Raw genomic sequence first — 17,516 nt, 5'->3', positions numbered from 1 at the left:
AAGCATGGGAATGATATCAAATTCAGGATAGCAATCTGGGGTTGGGCTGGGCTGGGCATACAGGAACTTCAACTGTAGGGATCATGTTTTATTTCTTATGCTGAATGGTGAATTCAAAGGTGTTTGTTACATTATCCAAACTTTTCTGTATATCTATAATACTTCATAATATATTTTTAAAAGATTGATTAATTTTTCTACATGGTAACAGCTTGAGTCAAAAAAAGTGTGAGCGTTTGGGGACTTAGACCTGAAAGCTGTTCATTCATTCTGACCTGCCAACCATCTTTAAATCTTCAAGAAAATTTCAATGCAAGCAGCCAAAATGCTTTGTCTTTATAAGCTGTGGAAAATATTGAAATAGTTTGAATGTTTGTTTCAATCTGAGGAACTGAGGATGTGGTTCTGAAATCTGAGAACATGGTTGTCTTTTGGGGAAGGAAATATCAGATGAGAATATGACAGGATTTTCTAAAGAACAGAAAATCTTCACTATTTCTTAGTTGAGTTATATAAGCTCTTTCTATTATTTTACTGAGTATATAATTCAAATTCTGCAAAGGCAAGGATCTCAGCCCCTCCGTCCGACAGGCTCCTGCCTTTTGAAAACCTGCACTGGGGTCTTGGCCTGGCCTAGGCCATGAGCTGCTCAGTCCCTGCGTTTGAGGTAGCGTTGCTTTTATCCAGAGATTGTTGTGACCTTGGAAATTTAGGAACCTGGAGAAAGCTCTGTTGCTTTGAGGGGAGTGGGTGGGGACAAGTTTTCGACATCCGTGATACATGATGAAAGCTCTTCCAGCACTCTGCTTGGGTTTCAGCTATTGGGAGCCTGGGTACATCCTCTGTCAACAAGGTAAATCTTCTTGCACACGGACCTGGTGGATGTGGGGCGCTCAGGAAGGGGTCACGAGGGAGAGAGGCAAGCATGCGTCCCCTTACCACACCAGCCAGCGAGAGGCCTCTCTCGAGGGCTGACAGTTCTTGCCAGAACAGACTTCATTTTCTCCTTTATGACCAGAAGTACCTTCACATGGTGTAAAAGATCAGGTCTAATTTTAAACCTGCCCGAACTTCCGTATACATATTTATGAGTGCTCTGATGCAGCGCATTTTGACAGGAGCTGGCGTCAACATGGTCGGTGTTAATTCATTCACTGTGGCGTTAGAATTTTCCTGACATTATAACAATTATTTGGGACAGTGTAAGGTCTTAGTTCACTGTGCCTTAACAGATGGCCTTTAAAATCTGAAACCTGGGAGGAATTTCCATCCTACCCCGTTGGTGACTGAAGCTTCACTGTAGCCCCCATTCCCTAGGGAAAGAGATACCATTAGCTGAATATTCCCTAGTTCCCAGGAATAAGAAGAAGGCAATTGACATAGCTGTCTATTTAGCTAAGAAATATAAATTGAATTTTTCAATGTTCCGTTGCTCTTAGCTAAATTTGCTTAAACATTTCTGTCTGAAGAGTTTTGATTCTTTCGTTAAAAACAGACATCAACAGAGATGAAGTCAATAAATGTTCATGGAACCTACTGGCAGCTGGGTACTGTAAACATCTCATTAAATGAAGAACTCCCCAGACCTTGGCATTAGCACATTCTCCACCAAGAACAGAGGTATTCTGGGCTCTCCAGATTCTCCAAAGAGGACAAGGCACTCCTCTTTGAAATCGGTGTTTGAAAACCGAAGGGTCTTTCTCACTTTTCTTTAAAGTGAACAATACGCTGAATTCCAAGTACCCAGATGAATTTTAGGGAGCCGTTGTTGCTGTTACTCTCTTGGATTTTATATGCAGGGGTGTGAGAATTCACTTGCGGATCTATTATTCCTTAACTACAGAACAGGGAGCTTTCCTCCTCTTGCAGGAAGACAAAAAGGAATGCCTGCTTTTACTTCAGCCTGCAGGCTGTCCCCAGTGGGGCCATGTTGGTCTTGCCCACCTTTGTGTTCCAGGGCCTGGCACAGTCCCTGGCACATAAGTAGATGCAATATTTGCTAAATGAAGGATTAAGTTAGTGTACAAACAAACAGTTGAGCAAATTCCTATACGGAACTTTAAGACGTGGTTGGACCATAGGGCTCCAGTGACTCGTCAGTTACTTTAACCTCTGGTAAGGCGACTCCATTGTGAGTGCAGTGTTAAAAACCTGCGAAATCATAATCCAGGAAAGTTCAATCCAGCAGAAAGTTCAATAGGCAAGTGGAAAGAATGCTGTCCACTATGCTTTTTTCTCTGAGGAGTAATTTGTAAAGCTAGAGTCGTTAAGAGACAATCTTGAGCATTTGATTCAAATGTTTGAAGCTATTTTTGACATGACTTTGAGGTTTGAAAGCTAAGTTTCTAAGGAGCCCAGGAGTCAAGGCAGCCTGGGTAGAAGCCATCAGTTTGCTGTCTTCCTAGCCATGGTCTTCCTCTCTGGTCCAGAGCTAGCTCTCTTCCCAGTGTGGACACCGGGGTGGCTTAGTGGCACCTGTGGTGTGGAGGTTAGCTGACTTGATATACTCTGCCTTTAAAAAAAATCACAATAGTTAAATACCCAAACTTCCAAGGAAGTGCATTTTCTGTTTTGGGGGGGATCTGTGAAAATGTACAGTCCCCACTCGGGGTCATTTCCACGGCAGCACCTCTGCAGAAGTGTATTGGTAGCGTCAACCCTCCTCCCTTGACCTCCAGGATAAATCCTCTCCCGGGATCGCATCATAATTTCTATCAGGGAATGTCAGACAAGGAAAGTGCTGATGAAACACATCCTATTCATGAGCAGAGGGAGTGCAGCAAGGACTGCAGCGAGAGTTGTTTAAATCCTGAGGCTACATGAGTGACAGCTTAACAGAAAATGGGGAAAGACATCCTTTTTCATTGCTGGTAAGGGTCCGAGCCAAGTCTGTCATGCTATTACTTGTATTTTGTCTTTATAGGAAACAAAAAACAAAGCTGGAGAATGGTAGATTTTTACAAACCTCTAATGCCGATGATCTGAAATCACTACTTTGCTTTACACACATCTGCTGCTGGCTTATGTCCACGGAGGAGAACTGCCCAGACACTCACGAACTGTGCTTCTGTTTCCATGTCTGTTCTCAAGGCTGATGTTAAAAGAAGAGTTCGGAAACCATAGTATGTGGAAGTGCGAAATGTTTTAAACGTTTAGAGAAATACAAATATGCCGTTTACCAATCATTACAAGGCAGGCTGAAATGATTAACTTGGAATCAAAAGGACAAACCAAAACATGACTCATTAGCTGCGTTCCCCAATGAAAATGGAGTCAGGGTGGTTGGTTGTTTCCTGAGCTGGTGGGAAACCAGCCTTGTCCTCCACAGCCAGCCCTTCCTGCGGCACTGTCTGCTATGTGCCAGCAGTGTGCCACCCGGGCACTTCAGTGACAGGGCAGGGAGCAGGCAGATGTGGGCCTGGCTCTCGGTAGCTTCCAGGGTAGTGGGGAGACAGACATTTAACGATATATAAATAAACAGCTCACAACTGTGGTAAGAGCTATGAAAAGAAAAAAATAAAAACAACGGGACTATGAGAAAGAATAAAAGGGGGTGTTGGAGGGTGGTAGAGGGTACTCAGGTCAGCAAAGGCCTTTGTGAGCAGTTGACACTGGAGTTGAGACTTGAAGGATGAGGACTCAGCCAGGTGAGAAGCACCAGGTGGGAGAAGGTGGTGGTGGGGGGGAAGGAAGAAGGAAGGGAGAAGGAAGTCCATGTGTTGGAGGAAACGCACCCTGGCATCGCACTCTGTCTCTCTCTGTCACAAACACACGCCTGCAGCTCCCACACTTGGAGGGCTGCTAGTCCTGAGACCCGAGGACGGATGCACTGGTGGGTGTGTAGGGAGCCTCCCAAGAGAGAAACACAGGTAAGGTGGGAAAGGGGTCCCTGGTGTGAGGATGGAAATGGGAGATGTGGGAGAATGGGAGGGGCCCAGGCACTGCCACCTGCACGGCTGCTCAGGGCAGACCCTGTGGAAAGCCCCCTGAGTGTCTCCTGGGTGCCAGCCCTGGGACCGTGACATCATCCTTGCTGTCTCCCTTGCTGCTCACCTCCAGGCTGCCAAGTATGTTCTGTGTCCTCACTGTCATCCCCCGACTCCCCCACAACTTTGCTCTATCCCCTGGCCACTGTCATGGAGCAAGCTACCATCATCTTTCTCTAGTACAACTACAACACAAATGTTCAGAAAACAAAGGCATCAGCAGGACTTGCTATCAAGGTGAATCCTGCTGTGTACCCACACAGAAGTTAAGGCTTCATTTTTGAAGTGGATGGCCAGCTTTGCATATAAAGGTTGGATTTGCCTATTTCTGAGCCAGCCAGAGCAAGACATCCAGACTCTGCTAAGGCCGAGCCTTGTGAGCTGCTGTCTCTGGGCACATTGTCCTCATGACATGGAGCTCAGAGATCTCAGTCAGTCCTGAGTTTGTACAATCTGCACCAGCCATTCCTGACCATCACTCTTTCAACTTGTTTAAGGTTACGCTGAATTTGTGCGGTAGGAGGTTTCACCTTTCCCTCGATCCCTGGATCTATCCATAAACTCACTGTTAACCAGGGAGGCTCTGGCAAATCACCAGATAGCCTCAGGCCAGGGTGGACTGTCTTGAGCGATAGTTCTGCACCCCTCCAGACCTTGATGCCAATTGAGGAACTTCTAAGGCACTGCATGCTCGCCAAGCCACGGAAAGAGTCCTGCTGAGGAGCTTTTTCACAGCAAACGTAGCCTTGTCTGTGAGCAGTCATGAACACTACCCGTCTGTGGTTTCTCAGGGGCAGCAGATGAAGTGGTGCTGTGCCAGGGCTGCCACCATTAGGGGGCCCAGCCACAGGAGTGCTCCTCTTCCCTGCAGCTGATGATGCCAGGGCAGCCCGTGGCCAGGGGACCCAGAATTCTCGTTTCTACCCAGCCCACATCAGGCAAGGGAGGCTCTACATTTTCCCCATAGAAGATTAAGGACAAATGACTTTGACCCTTTTAATTATCAGCTCTCATCCTCTTATTAACCAATTTACAAACATCTTCAAGTAGTAAGTGGTTGAACAGTCTTTAAGCACAATTCTCAACCCAGGAACAGAACTATTGGCATGAAACTGATGTCATTATGGAGAAGGTGATTCCTGCAGTGCTCAGGTCTTAGGATTAGTGGCCCTCCAACGATGAGGACTGACATGGTGGCTCTGTGGGGACTCGAAATTTAGCTCTGGCTTTCCTGGTATATCCAGGGCAACCAGGAAAACATCAAATATGCTAAAGGGAAAATAAAGTGGGCCACTGATGGACGTAGAGGACATGAATCATACATAAAATGCAACCGTCTCTCAGAAGACTGTGTGCTTGGCCAGCTACAGGAATGGCTGGAATACAGCCAGGACTGATGGTCTGTTCTCCAGTCTTGACCCATGACCAAAGAAGACCTTTCCAGCACTGGCTTTCTTGACCATAACCTACAAATAAAACCTGTGTTCCATCTCCTTTCTTCAAAAGATTCATTACAGTGGGCTTTGAATTTTTTTGGAGAAAAAGGCACATAAAATTACGTTATTCTTTTATGGAAATGTTTAGTGCTCACAGCTGTAAAGTAGTAAGGCAGTGGGCTGAATTGTGCTGACGACAGTAACTAATTTGGAAGCCAGAGTAAGACTGGACCCAAACCCGACTTCTTCCCATAGTGCCTGGGCGCTGTGTATTGACCTATGAAACAGCCTTTAGGAATTTTTTGCAGCCTTTCACCCTGATGAAAATGTTGGCAATGATGCCCATCCTAGAACCAAACCAGGTTTCTATGTTGCAAATGTGTGTGAACTTTTGCTGTGGAAATTTCCATCTGGAGCCAACAGAGTTCTCCAATTTTCCCCTGCAGGCAGATGCCTTTTAAAGCCAGATCAATAATATGGTTTCCTTTCAGTAATTTAATCCCACTGTCTGCTTTGTTTCTCGTGCCTTCCTGTTTTTCATGCCTGCAGGGCTATGCCTCGACCATTCAGCACAGGAGGGTACATTTGGAAAAGCCACTATTCAGTGGATTCCTGCTACTGTGTTAAAAACTGGGGCGATGCAACTGTTGTGATAAAAACAAGAGAAACACTTGGCCAGTAGCTTTAGAAAGGGGCTGGCTTCACAGAGCCCAGTGCTAAATACGGCATTTGAGAAACTGCAGTCAGCAGCAGATGTGAAAACCATGTTCAAAATTCCCATCTGTGCCCTGGTGTTCACGGGGCTGCCAGCCCTGTCCTCAGATGGGTACACGTGGAGAAGTGGGAACAGGAACCACACGCGTGTGTGAGACCTTCATAAATACAGGGTCCAACTTTTGCTCTCTGATCCTGGCAAATGGCCTGATGTCATTAAATTGTCAAAGCCATTATTTTCAGGACTGATGGTTAATGAGGCGAAACTAAAGGGGAAAAAGGTCACCAACTTCCACTGCAGGTTTTAGGGGCGCTGCAACCTGAACATTTCTTGAAGCTGAGCTGATCCGCAGCCGCTTGGGCAGCAGTGGGCCCAGAGCAGTGGTTCTTAGCCTCCCCCTAGGAAGCTGGCTGCATGCAGATCCCTGGCCCCAGCAACCCTGATGTGGGGGGGTTCAAGACCCACACTTGGTGAACCACTGGCATGAAGGAAAGAGCTGGGATTTACTTACAATTCACCTGCCCATAGACAATTGGCTTAACTTCTAGGAGCCTTAGGGCTCTTCTCTGTAAAGCAGGGCTATGAGGTTTGACCTGCAGGGTTGCTGGGAAGGTCAGGAATGAGGTATTAGCAGCCCCTAGCAGCAGTGGGCCTGGCCCCAGCATGTGGTGGGTATGTGGTCCCTGGGCAGCCCACCGGGAGCCAGCAGGGATACTGTGTGGCCCTGCTCAAGTTTCTGTGCACGTCTGTTATTGTGTGCCACCCTCCCCCATTCCTGGCGTTCCTCGCCCGCCTGGAGTTCAGTGGCTGGGCTGAACCCTCAGAAGAGTTTTTCTAGACTTCATCTCCCCTCTTTAGGGGAGAAATGGGGAAGCGGAAGGAAAGTGGAGACTCCCAATGGCAGGCAGTGTCTCGGCCACAGAGCTCTGCCTTCTCCCTTCTGTGGAGGCACTGATGGCGGGCAGGATGCTGCCCTTCAGAGGCCGGCACCTGGGCAGTGTCCGGTGCTCATCAGAGCAGCCTCGCTGGACGCACCTCACCTGATCCAACTGTGGGAAGCAAGGAGGGCAGGTGTTGCTATTGTCTCCATTTTACAGATGAGAAAACCGAGGCCTCTTGCCTCAGTTCTTGGTCCACTCCACTCCATTCTCAATACTATCCTTACAGTGATTTTTAGAAGAAATATGAAGTACAAGTACAGACCCGCTGTGCCCTGCTTGAGACTCCCTCAGCACTCCCAGCTGCTTAGAGCGAGATTCAGAAAACTTTCCACAAAGGGCCAGATAGTAAATATTATAAGCTTTGCAGGGCAAGAGATAAAAATTGAGGCTACTGTGTAGGTACTTATATAAAAAGAGAGAAAACAAATTTTTTCAAATTTTTTCAAATTTTTATTGATAAAATTAAAAATATAGTAAGAATGAGTACAGTAGTTTTGTAATATAGTTCTGCTAATGAGAAGAATGGATTTATTTTGGAGGGCAGGACAACATTTCACTTAGTTGAAATGCAGGGTTAGTGTTCCCTACATCAAATTGGTTGCAAATGATCATCTGTTAAAAACATTTTTAACTAGAGGGCCACATGGAAGTAAGTGGTGGGCTGGACTCACCCTGCAGGTCATAGTTTGGTTGGGATCCTTGTTTAAAGGATCAAGCCTCTGCTTGTTAACCTGCAAACAAGACCTCAGGGACTTGCTGCATGCCTGTCCCCGCCCCCACTCTACAGACAGTCAGCCCCAACTGCTTTTGGCTCCTTAAACATACTTTGCTCTCCTGCTCCTGAGCCTCCTTCTTCCATCCCATTTCCCAGCCTGGGAATTCCTGCCTCTCCTGGTCTATGCTCTTTTTCTGGACTACTTCTCTGGACACTTCCCCTTAATCCCTTCCCTCCCATGCATCCGTGGACCTGTAGCACAGAACTTAGCACATAACATATACTTGGGAGTTGACAGTCTGTAACTCCCTCACTGGCCTGGGACATTCTTAAGGGAAGAAGCTGATTCATTCCTATTGTATTCATTACACATGCTCCCAAAATAGGGAGAGCTCTAGTGACCTTGTCCCAGGTCTTCTGACTGTGGGATTTCTGTGTCACCTTGAGCGCTCACCATGCAGATACCTTGGAAGCACCATGTTCTTACAGCCTACGATTCTCTTGGCCTCAGCTGACTGATCCCAGGGTGAGCACAGGATTCAAGCCAGGCCTCTCAGCCTTTTCCTGATATCTTTCAAGCTGAGGTACAGAAAAGGCACAGGGGTAGGAGTAAAACTCTAGCGTGCTGGCAGCTGTGATCTCACTGCCCTGAGAAAGAAGCAGGGAGGAGTCCTGGGCAGAGAGAGCCCTCCTGGTGTTCGAGTCTGGCCTCTGCAGCTCCTCCTGAGGCTCAGGTGCACCCCTACCCTGCAAATCATCCAGCTGTTCTGCCCTTTGGAAACCACAAGGCAATAGACGCCCCTTTATACCTGAGCTAGTTTCAATTACATTCTGTCAGAGGCAGCTCAAAGACTCCTTTTGTGCTGATCTTGCCATTCTCTCTGTGTGTCACTAGCTTTCAAACTTTTTTTAAGAATAGGAAACCCTTGGTTAAAATAAAACAAAACAAAACAAAACTTACTTAGAAGCCTGAGATGTTAAATAAATGGTAGTGTAGACTGTACAATACAGACTGCCTGGTGCTATATCTACACTCCAAAAACTCCTAGTTATGTGATCAAGGCCAAGACACTTACTGCTCAGCCTATTTCCCTATTTGTAAAATAAGGAGAGTAGATGTACCCAACTCTTAGGATCGCTATAGGATTTAAGTGAGTTAAAATATACAAATCACTTAAGACAGTGCCAGTAATATAACAATCACTCAAAAGCATTAGTTTAGCTATTACTGTACGGAAGTGGGGGATGGGGAGACACTGAGTCCCTGCCACCTGAAGCTCCCATATCACCTCTCGACCACCATAATGCACTTGGCACACATGTAATGTTTAAATTGTTACAAATGACTGATTTAATATATATCTTCTTGGCTAGACTGGAAACTCACAAAGACAAGGAGCATATTTGCCGTGGTTACTGTTTTTGTCCAGGTCTGGCTAGCACAGTAACTTATCCCTAGAACGTGGCAAAAACTATTTGTTGACGACCTGATATGTGCCATCTCATTAAAAAATAGGTACACATATGTTACACGTCACCAAATCTGGTGCAAATGCAGCAGAATCAGAAAAGTCATAAGAAGAGACTTGACTTGTAAGGCTTGACTTATAGGATAACCAACTGAGAAATAAAGTTAATTTTTTTCGTTTGGCCAGTTATGTTACTTAGAGACCCAGATTTCCCCCATTTTAAAACTGATTAATGTAATAGAAACACAACATGACAGAACCTATGAGATACATTTAAAGCAATAATAAGAGGAAAATTAATAGCCTGTATAAACACTTAGATCAATAAAAATAAAAAGTGAATCAAATTCCCAACTTACAAAGACAGAAAAAATAAATAAATAAAACTTTAACAAAGCAAAACAAAATAAGGTACAAGGATAGAAATAATAAAAATAAAATCAGAAATTAATGAAAAAGAATAGGAAGACAACAGGTCTATGGAAGTGAAATCCTGGTTCTTTGAAAAAATTAACAAAGTAGACAAACCACTACCTAACTCAGTCAAGAAGAGAACCTAAATATAAAACTAAGAAATTACAATGGGAAAGTAACTATTAAAAGTGGAAATTTAAAAAATTAATGAGACTACTTTGTGAATCTCAATGCAAATAAATCTGAAAATGTAAATAAAATGGATAATTACTTAGAAAAATACAATTTACCAAAACGACCCCATTAGAGATGGAAAGCTTCAACAGACCACTTTTTGTAGAAGAAATTGAGGAAATTGTCAAGGAATTTCCTCGGGGAAAAAAAGCAGCAGGCCTAAAGGATTTCACAGGAGGTACAAACCTGCAAAGTCTGTTTCAATGCTACTTAAATTCCTTCAGTGCATGAAAAATAAAGATAAACTTCCAATTTTTTTTATGAAGCAAATATAACATCGGTACTTAAACAAATATTACCTATAAATAATGGTGCAAAAAGCCTAAAAAAATTAGCAAACAGAATCAATATCTGCTACAGTTTGAATGTGTCTCCCCAAAAGCACGGGTTGGAAACTTAATCCCCAATGCAACAATGTTGGGAGGTGAGGCCTAATGCAAAGTGATTAGGCCATGAGGGTTCTGCCCTCAGGAGTGAATTAATGCTGTTAAATCAGGAGTGGGTTTGTTATAAAAGGCCGAGTTTGGCCCCCTTCTCTCTCTCTCCCTCTCCCTCCCTTGCCCTTTCACCTTCTGCCATGGGATGACACTGTAAGAAGGCCCTTGCCAGATGCTGGCCCCTCAATCTTGAACTTCCCAGCCTCCAGAATGGTGGGATTTCTTTCTTTCTTTCTTTTTTTTTAATTATCTGGTGTCTGGTATTCTATTATAGCAGTACAAAATGGGCTCAGACAATACCACATTAAGAAAATAATTCAACAGGACTAAGGGAGTTTCATTCCAGGAATGTAAGGTTAGTTCAATATTATAATAAAATATATCATATTAAGTGATCTAAGAAGAATCATCTGATTATCTCCATTGATGCTGAAAAAGCCTTTGATAAAATTCAACATTTATTTCTAATTAAAAAATAAAACATTCATGAAAATAGAAATTGATGGATACCTCACACCATCCACATAAACATCTAATAAAATAATAATAATAATAGAAAAAACATAACACGATTCCTTTATAACTGGATATACAGAAAGAGCACAATAAAAATAAAACATTGATAAATTACACTATGTTAAAATTAAAAATATTTTCATGGTAAAAAATAATCGATAATTCATTTTTAAGGTACATTTATCTAAGAGGATTAATATAGCTTTTATCCGAAAAGTGTTAGCTTAGATCTGTCACAAAAGTGATGTCATCTTACCTAATAAAGTTTTATTTAAAAGGAGCACAGTGGGGGAAGAGAAATGGACCATGGAGAGGGAGGGAGAGCCTATCTTGTGTACTATTTACTCCAGCTTTACCTTCTTCAGTTTCTTGTGGGCCCCTCTGTGGTACCCCTGCTCCAGGTCGGCCACACCCAGGAGCCGGTATGTCTCTGCCACCTCAGGACTGAAATCACCAAAGGCTTCCAATTTGGCTTCTAGGGACTCTCTCAGGATTGAGGTTGCTCTCTGTGAAAGGAATAAAAAGCTGTCTGGTTGAAAAGTTCAAAGACTGATCGAGATCAATACCTCTTAAGAAAATTATGTATGGATATATATTTTCACTTTTTAGAGGAATGGGTTTGGTAGTCTCCTGAGCTGAGCCCACTCTCCTGTAGTTAAATAGGAGACAGTAAATAGCACACATGGTGGGGGCGGGGGTGGGGGTAGAAGGTGTAAACTATGAAGACGGAATGCATGAAGGACACCTGATGAAAAAATGCACCTCAGCTATCACAGGAACCTGGTTCAGTTGAGCAGGAGGACAAAAGCTAATACGTATGGAGTCCTTATGTGTCAGGAACTGTGCTGAACAGTTTATGTGTGTGATCTCATTTAATTCTCATCGCCTTCTTTAAACAGGTACAGTTTTCATACTCATTTGATGGGGGAGAAAACTGAGGCACAGAGCAGTCAAGAAACTTGCTTAGAGTCAGACAGCTCATCATTGACAGTGCTAGGATCTGAATCTGGCCAGTAATTTTCATACTTTTTATTTCCACGCTCTTCTCCCTCTGTGCACACTAATGTTCTTACAAAAGTGAAAACCACAGAGTTCCCTGGTGATTTATCTACTTCCAGAACATCCAGAACTTAGGGTTTTCTATTCTCATAGGAGATAGTTTGGGAAACCCAAGGTAAACATTCCAACATGACGTGAGATTGTGTTTGTTTTATCCAATTTATAACAACGTGACGTAAAAAATATGAGTTGGTTAGAAACAATGTTTTCTGATATTAATCTCTTCAGTCAGACACCATGACATGCAGGGGGAAAGCCCTGTTAAGGGATGTCAATCTCCCACACTTTCTCCTGATATTCTTCCACATCTACATGAAAGCATAATTACAGCTACAGAACAGGAATGCTGACTCTAACAACCAGATAAAGCAGGGACCACTGAATGAGCTTCCCAGCAACACAGCCCCAAGGGCATCCCAATAATGCTCCACAGACAGAAGGATCTGGCGAGAACATTAATCCTTTTATTGGCAATATAATGAGTTAAGGGCTGGGGCTGGGGTGGGGGAATCACATTCTGCTGATGAGGCAGAAATCAATTTTCTGGAATTGCTGTAGGGGCAGAGCGATTGTATAACTTTCCAAGTGAGGCCTGCTGAGGTATATAAGGGACTAGGATTTAAATCCAGTCTTTCCTGAAAGTAAAGCCCATCACATCCCTCCCCCAATGTGCGTGAGCAAGGACTCAGATTGAAGAGAGTGTTGGGTTTGGTAACTTTTCATGGGAACTGAAACTTTTCCATGGGAACTAGTTTCCCCAGTCAGGCTTTGAGGAGCCAGTGATGGAAAGAGCCAGAGACCCCTTTTCCTAAATGAAGCTTTCAATGCTGTGTACAGCCTGACTGGGGAAACTAGTAGTGGGTGTGCATGCAGTTAAATGGCAAGGTGAGACAACAGTAGAAGAGATGTCACATGGGTTTAGAGGAAACTGAGATGGTGCCAACCTTTAATAGTGAGGAAACAGTGGAGAGGGGTGAAGAATAAATAGGACTTAGGTAGGCAACTGGAGCACAGGAGCACACACACCCTGTTGAGGTCCAGTGAGTGGACTCATTGGCTGCAGCAGAGAAAGTGTGAAGGGGATAAGAGGGAGAGGAGGCTGGACTTTCTCACAGGGAATAAGAAGCCAGAGAAGGTTCTTGAGCAGGACACTGGCACAACTAGAAGATAAATCCACACAGATTTAACCTGTGGCAGAGTGACCTTCACTTACACTTTACCTTAAAAGCCATTTGCTCCCCAAAGATCACCTTCCAGCTGGTGCCCACATGTAGGCTGTGACCACATCTGTGATGGTCTGAGTGCAGCCAAGTGATTGTCTCTGGGACTGTCCTTGGGCTCAGTCCTTGTTGGCCAATGCCTGCTAGATACTCACAGTGAGAGGTATGCCACCAAAGGGAGAGAACAACATGAGGTGGCCATGATTGGCTGGGCATTGGTGCCATTAGCAAGGATGCCTGGCAGGAGAATTAGGGCTGAAGTCCAGTCCATGTTCTACTCTCCAGGCAACATGCTTTGGCACAGGCTGTACCTACCTGAGGAAAAGGCAGCTTTTTCTGTTCCTAAAAGGGCACTGGAAGGACTAACAGTGGCCCTAGAATGAAAAGGACTAGTTTGCTAAAATCTCCAAGGGCAGCCTGAGAGAGTGAGGTGCATCTTTTGATCAACAACACTGATTTGAGTGACTTGGGCAAGGGCAGTGAGGCACAGCATCAGTGACACTGGCACCAGCTGCCTCAGCAACAGACACCATGGCAGGAAGCCAGATGGGCATGGGACAAAGGGCACATGGCCTGTGGTAGTCACAGGAGTCAGGTGGCCTGCAGCCAAACACACATCCACCCATCTACTCATTACCCTACCTCCAGAAAAAGCGTCCCTGCTCTCACGGAATTCAGTCTGGTTGCCAGAGAGACATTAAACATCCACATAAATATATACTTACAAATATCTTATTATGTCAGACAGGTCTCTGTAAGGGAGAATAATCGGGAGAATCTAATGGAGACTGGGGAGAGGAAGCAGGGAAGCTGGCAGGAACTGAAGGGTGGACTGGCATTAGCCTGGAGACGCATGGAGGAGAAAACAAAGGTGGTCCTCCCTGAAAATATGAATTAGAAATGGCCAGTGTGGCAGGAACACAGATCTGGGAGAGGGGGTAAAAGTGAGAATGGAAATGTGAGCAGAATCCAGATCATGGAAAGTACTGTGGGCCATATAGGGATTCTGAGGGCACTGAGCAGCCATAGGAGTATTTTACAAATGAGTGTTTCATTGATCAGATTTTCTTTTTGAAAAGATCACTGCGGCTTCTTTATTCTGAATGGATTAGGAAAGGGCAAGTGTGGAAGAAGCAGCTGGGCGACAGGAGCTTGTTAGTTCAGTCCAGGTAAGAGGTCACACCTTGTGGGAGTGGAGATGGAAAACAATGGATGGATTTAATATTTAATATTATTTTGGAGGGAAAATGACAGAGGAACCAGATGAGGTGAAGCTTGATGGGACAGAATTCCCCCCATTCTTCTGACCTAAGCACTCCTCATAGCACTTTTAGAAATTGGGGAGGGGGTGGGGGGGAAATCTGAAGCTCCTGGAAGGCCCCTCTCTCCTTGGTTGGGTGATTCAGAAAAATACTGAAACTCCTCTCCTTTTGGTGACTGTACCTCTACTTTGGCCTGAGAAACATCAGTGAATCTAGATTAAAAAATTAAAAGCCTGTGTTTCCTAATTGAGAGGGGGGCAGGGGATTAAGGATGAGGGAAGAACTATGGGGGAGGAAGTCTACAGACAGCAAAGGAAAATAAAAATTTCTTCATTTCCAAGATTTGCCAGGATAGATTAGAATGGGGGGAAAAAACTCACATACATATGTATATAATGAGTGTGTGTGTGTGTGTGTGTGTGTGTATTATATATATATATATATATATATATATATATCTTGAGCCATAGTATGTGGCTTTTCAATAGCTCTTAGGCTTTCCATGAAATAATAAATGTTCCCAAAAATTTCATTATCAATGAATATAATAAACTCTGGGTTTCATCTCATTTTTATAAGCCATGTCAGGCACACCTGTACAGATTAATGGTAAAAGAGTATAAGCTGTAACTTCTGCATTGTTCAATCTTTATTAGATATGCAAATTCCATTCATTACCCAAAATCAGAAGCGAGGAATTAGACACACTAACTGCCATACTTGATGCCTGGGATCCTAGGGAGGAGCCACGGGCAGCACCCAGTGCCCAGCAGAAGGCAGAGGTACACCCAGGGTCCTAGGCAGGAGCTGTGGGTAGCACCGCCCACCCAGCAGAAGGCAGGAGCACTTGGAAGACACCACTTTCATGTGAGTGGTCCACCATAGCCACCACCACAGCCACAGCCACTGCCACTGCAAGGGTGGCTTGCCACCACAGTAGCAGCCACAGCCACCATGCAGGTGGCCTGCCGCCCACTCAACTGTGTTGCCTTAAGGAAAGTCACCATTGGAGTCTGGAAAAATAAGAGGAAGTCTCTCTCCTCAAATCCCACTCCAGAGTAATAGAAGAAGCAACTTGCTCTCCCAGATTACCAGACATTGACATAGAGATATTAGAAATATGAAAAACCAAGAAAATATGACAACAGCAAAGGAATACAGCAATTCTCAAGTACCAGCCCCATAGAGCAAGAAACCCTTGAAATGACCAAAAAGGAATTCTGAGAACAATCTTAAGGAAACTGAATGAGATATAAGAAGACTCGGATAGCTTAATGAAATAAGAAAAAATCTGCAGAATATGAAGGAATAAACTTACAAAGAGACTAATATCCTAATAAAGAATATAGCTGGAACTGAAAGAAAAAAGAACTCCTGGAACTGAAAGATTCATTCATGAAATGAAAAACACAACCATGAACTTAAGCAGCAGATTAGAGCAATCAGAAGAAAGAATTTTGATCTTGAAGATAGTCTTTACAAAATAACCCAGACACACACACACACAAACAAAAAAAAAAAAAAAAAGGAAAAAAAAATTTAAAAAAATGAAGAATATCTAAGGAGCTAACAGACAACCTTAAGTGCACAAACATCTGAATCATAGGTGTTCCAGAAGGTGAGAAGAAAGGAAAAGGCATTGAAAACCTATTCAATGAAATAATAATGGAAAACTTCCCAGGTATAGGGAAATCCATGGGCCTTCAGATCTAGGAGGCTCATATATACCCAAACAGATTCAATCCAAAAAGATCCTCACCAAGAAACATTATATTCAAACAAGCAAAGCTCAAAGACAAAGAGAAAATCCTAAAAGCAGCAAGAGAAAAGCATCAAGTCATTAATAAGGGAGCCCCCACCAGACTAACAGCAGACTTCTCAACAGAAACTCTACAGGTCAGAAGAAAATGGGATGATATATTTAAAATCCTAAAAAAACCAACCAAAACCAAAACCAAACTGCCACAGGGCCGGCCTGGTGGCGCACTGCTACAGTGCACCGCTTGGGAGTGTGGTGGCGCTCCTGCCGAGGGTTTGGATCCCACATACAGACCGGCCGCTCACTGGCTGAGCGAGGTGCGGGCGCAACACCGAGGGTTGCGATCCCGTTGCTGGTCCCGGTCTGGTACGGGCGCGACACTGAGGGTTGTGATCCGTTGCCGGTCACGAAAAAATAGACAAAAAGGAAAACAAACAAACAAAAACAAACAAACAAACAAAACAAAAAATCCAAACTGCCAGCCAAGAATACTATACCTGGCAAGGCTACCCTTCAGAAATGAGGGAGAAATAGTGTATTTCCCAGACAAACAAAAATCGAGAGAGTTCACCACCACACAACCAGCCCTGAAAGAAATTCTCAAGGAACTCCCGCATCTGGAATCTGAAAACAATAATCACTACCATGAATACACAAGAAAGAACAAAACCCACTGGTAGAACAAAAATGCAAATGAGAAAGAGAAAGAAAGTAAACCAAACCACCTCAAAAAACCAGCAAACATCAAAAACAAACAATAAAAGGGGAAGAAAGGAACAAAAGATATTTAAAACAGCCAAACAAAACTTGATAAAATGCCAGGAGTAAGACAGTATCTGTCAATAACAACCCTAAATGTAAATGGACTAAACTCTCTACTCAGATGACACAGACTGACTGATTGGATTAAAAAGCTAGACCCAACTATATGCTGTCTTCGAGAGACTCATCTCACCTGTAAATATGCACACAAATAGTAAACGGATAGAAAAAGCTGTGCCATGCAAGTGGAAACCAAAAATGAGAAGACGTAACTATTCTTATATCAGATAAAATAGACTTTAAACCAAAAACCATAAAAAGATACAAAGAAGGTCACTATAGAATGATAAAGGGGATTGATCCAGCAAGAAGACACAAAGATCAGAAACATATATGCACCCAATATGATAATTGTAGGGGACCTGGACACCTCTCTCTCAGCACTGAACGGAACATCCAGGCAACAAATCAACAGAGAAACACAGGATTTAAACTATACTTTAAGCCAATTGGACCTGGCAGATATCTACAGAATGTTTCACACAACTTCAGAATATACATTCTTCTCATCAGCACATGGAACATTCTCCA

General features: G+C 43.8%; 1 protein-coding gene across 1 annotated transcript in view; it reads right to left on the bottom strand.

The window, feature by feature from the left end:
- TTC23 (tetratricopeptide repeat domain 23) overlaps positions 1-17,516 on the bottom strand; it is a 93,509-nt gene that overhangs the window by 3,338 nt on the left and 72,655 nt on the right. Inside the window, exon 9 of the mRNA XM_008578537.1 lies at positions 11,220-11,369. Coding sequence (XP_008576759.1) covers positions 11,220-11,369 — 150 coding nt within the window. The remainder of the gene's footprint in view (positions 1-11,219; positions 11,370-17,516) is intronic.

This window comes from Galeopterus variegatus, unplaced genomic scaffold, assembly GCF_000696425.1.
Source record: "Galeopterus variegatus unplaced genomic scaffold, G_variegatus-3.0.2 Scaffold75, whole genome shotgun sequence".
In the NCBI taxonomy this organism is placed as follows: Eukaryota; Metazoa; Chordata; class Mammalia; order Dermoptera; family Cynocephalidae; genus Galeopterus; species Galeopterus variegatus.
This window is presented reverse-complemented; position numbering and strand designations above follow the sequence as displayed.